General features: G+C 66.9%; 1 protein-coding gene across 1 annotated transcript in view; it reads right to left on the bottom strand.

The window, feature by feature from the left end:
- The window catches only part of HIC1 (HIC ZBTB transcriptional repressor 1), an 18,042-nt gene that overhangs the window by 1,598 nt on the left and 15,328 nt on the right, over positions 1–1,116 (bottom strand). The window contains exon 2 of the mRNA XM_029961275.1: positions 6–1,116. Within this exon, the coding sequence (XP_029817135.1) occupies positions 6–1,116 (1,111 nt within the window). The remainder of the gene's footprint in view (positions 1–5) is intronic.

The raw sequence follows: 1,116 nt of genomic DNA, 5'->3' as shown, positions 1-1,116 counted from the left end.
GGAGCCTGCGCCAGCACCTCGGCCGCCTTGTCCTGGCTCAGCCCCAGGTGCTCGGCCGTGAACTTGGCCAGGGGGTAGAGGCTCTCCATGGCCTTGGGGTCGCTGAGGAAGTGTGAGGTGTGGGAGAGCAGCTCAGCCGCCTTCTCCTGCTTGAGCCCCAGCTGGTCAGCAGTGAGGCGGGCCATGGCGTAGACGCTGTCAGGGAAGTCCAGCTTGGCTTTGCCGTCGGGGCCGGCCGCGTGCATCTTCATGTGGCTGATGAGGTTGCGCTGCTGGGCGAACTTCCCGCCGCACACCTGGCACTCGTAGGGCTTCTCGCCCGAGTGGATGCGCATGTGCTCGGTCAGGCGGTACTGGCGGGTGAAGCGCATCCCGCAGGCGTCGCAGGCAAAGGGCTTGAGGCCGAGGTGGCTGCGCATGTGGCGGGTCATGGTGCCGCGTTGTGTGAACTTCTTGCCACAGATGGTGCAGGGGTAGGGGCGCGTCAGCCAGTGCGTCTTCTCGTGCTGCCGCAGCGTGGCCGGGTCCTTGTAGGACTTGTCGCAGGAGGAGCAGCGGTAGGGCCGCAGGATGTCACCCAGCCCTGGGCCACCTTTGTCCAGGAACGGCACGGCCTGCTCGGCCGCTGCCTTGTGATAGAGCTCCTCTTCGTTGTGGGCCTCCACGTGGGCATTGAGCTGCTCGGAGCTGGGGAAGCCCTTGCCGCAGGGGATGCAGACGTACAGATTGTCGCCCAGGCTCTCCGGCTCATAGCCCAGGTGGTTGCAGTAGCGGTCCAGCGCGTCACCAGGTGAGGGGCCCTCGCTGCTGCCCGTCTCCTCGCTTGTGCTGTTGTCAGGCTCCAGGTCGTTGCTCTCCACACTGGGGTAACGGGGCTGTGGTGCCGCAGGTGGTGACTCGGCCTTTTCCTCCCGCTCCAGTTCCTTTTCCGCCTCCCCCTCATCCAGGTAGGGGCCCAGGGGTTCATGCTTCATCCAGCGGTACATCAGCTCACGCCCGTCAGCACGGGGCAGCGGGGGCTCTGCACAGGGCGGCGTGCTGCGGAAGGGGTCGGGGGCATGGGGGTGCCCCCCTGGCTCCCCGCTCGGTGGGGAGTCCTTGTAGGCAGCGGCGTGG

This window comes from Manacus vitellinus, unplaced genomic scaffold (genome assembly GCF_001715985.3).
Source record: "Manacus vitellinus isolate BGI_N305 unplaced genomic scaffold, ASM171598v3 scaffold_32_pilon, whole genome shotgun sequence".
NCBI classification, from domain to species: Eukaryota; Metazoa; Chordata; class Aves; order Passeriformes; family Pipridae; genus Manacus; species Manacus vitellinus.
The sequence above is the reverse complement of the archived record's forward strand: the minus strand, read 5'-3'. Positions and strand labels throughout refer to the sequence as shown.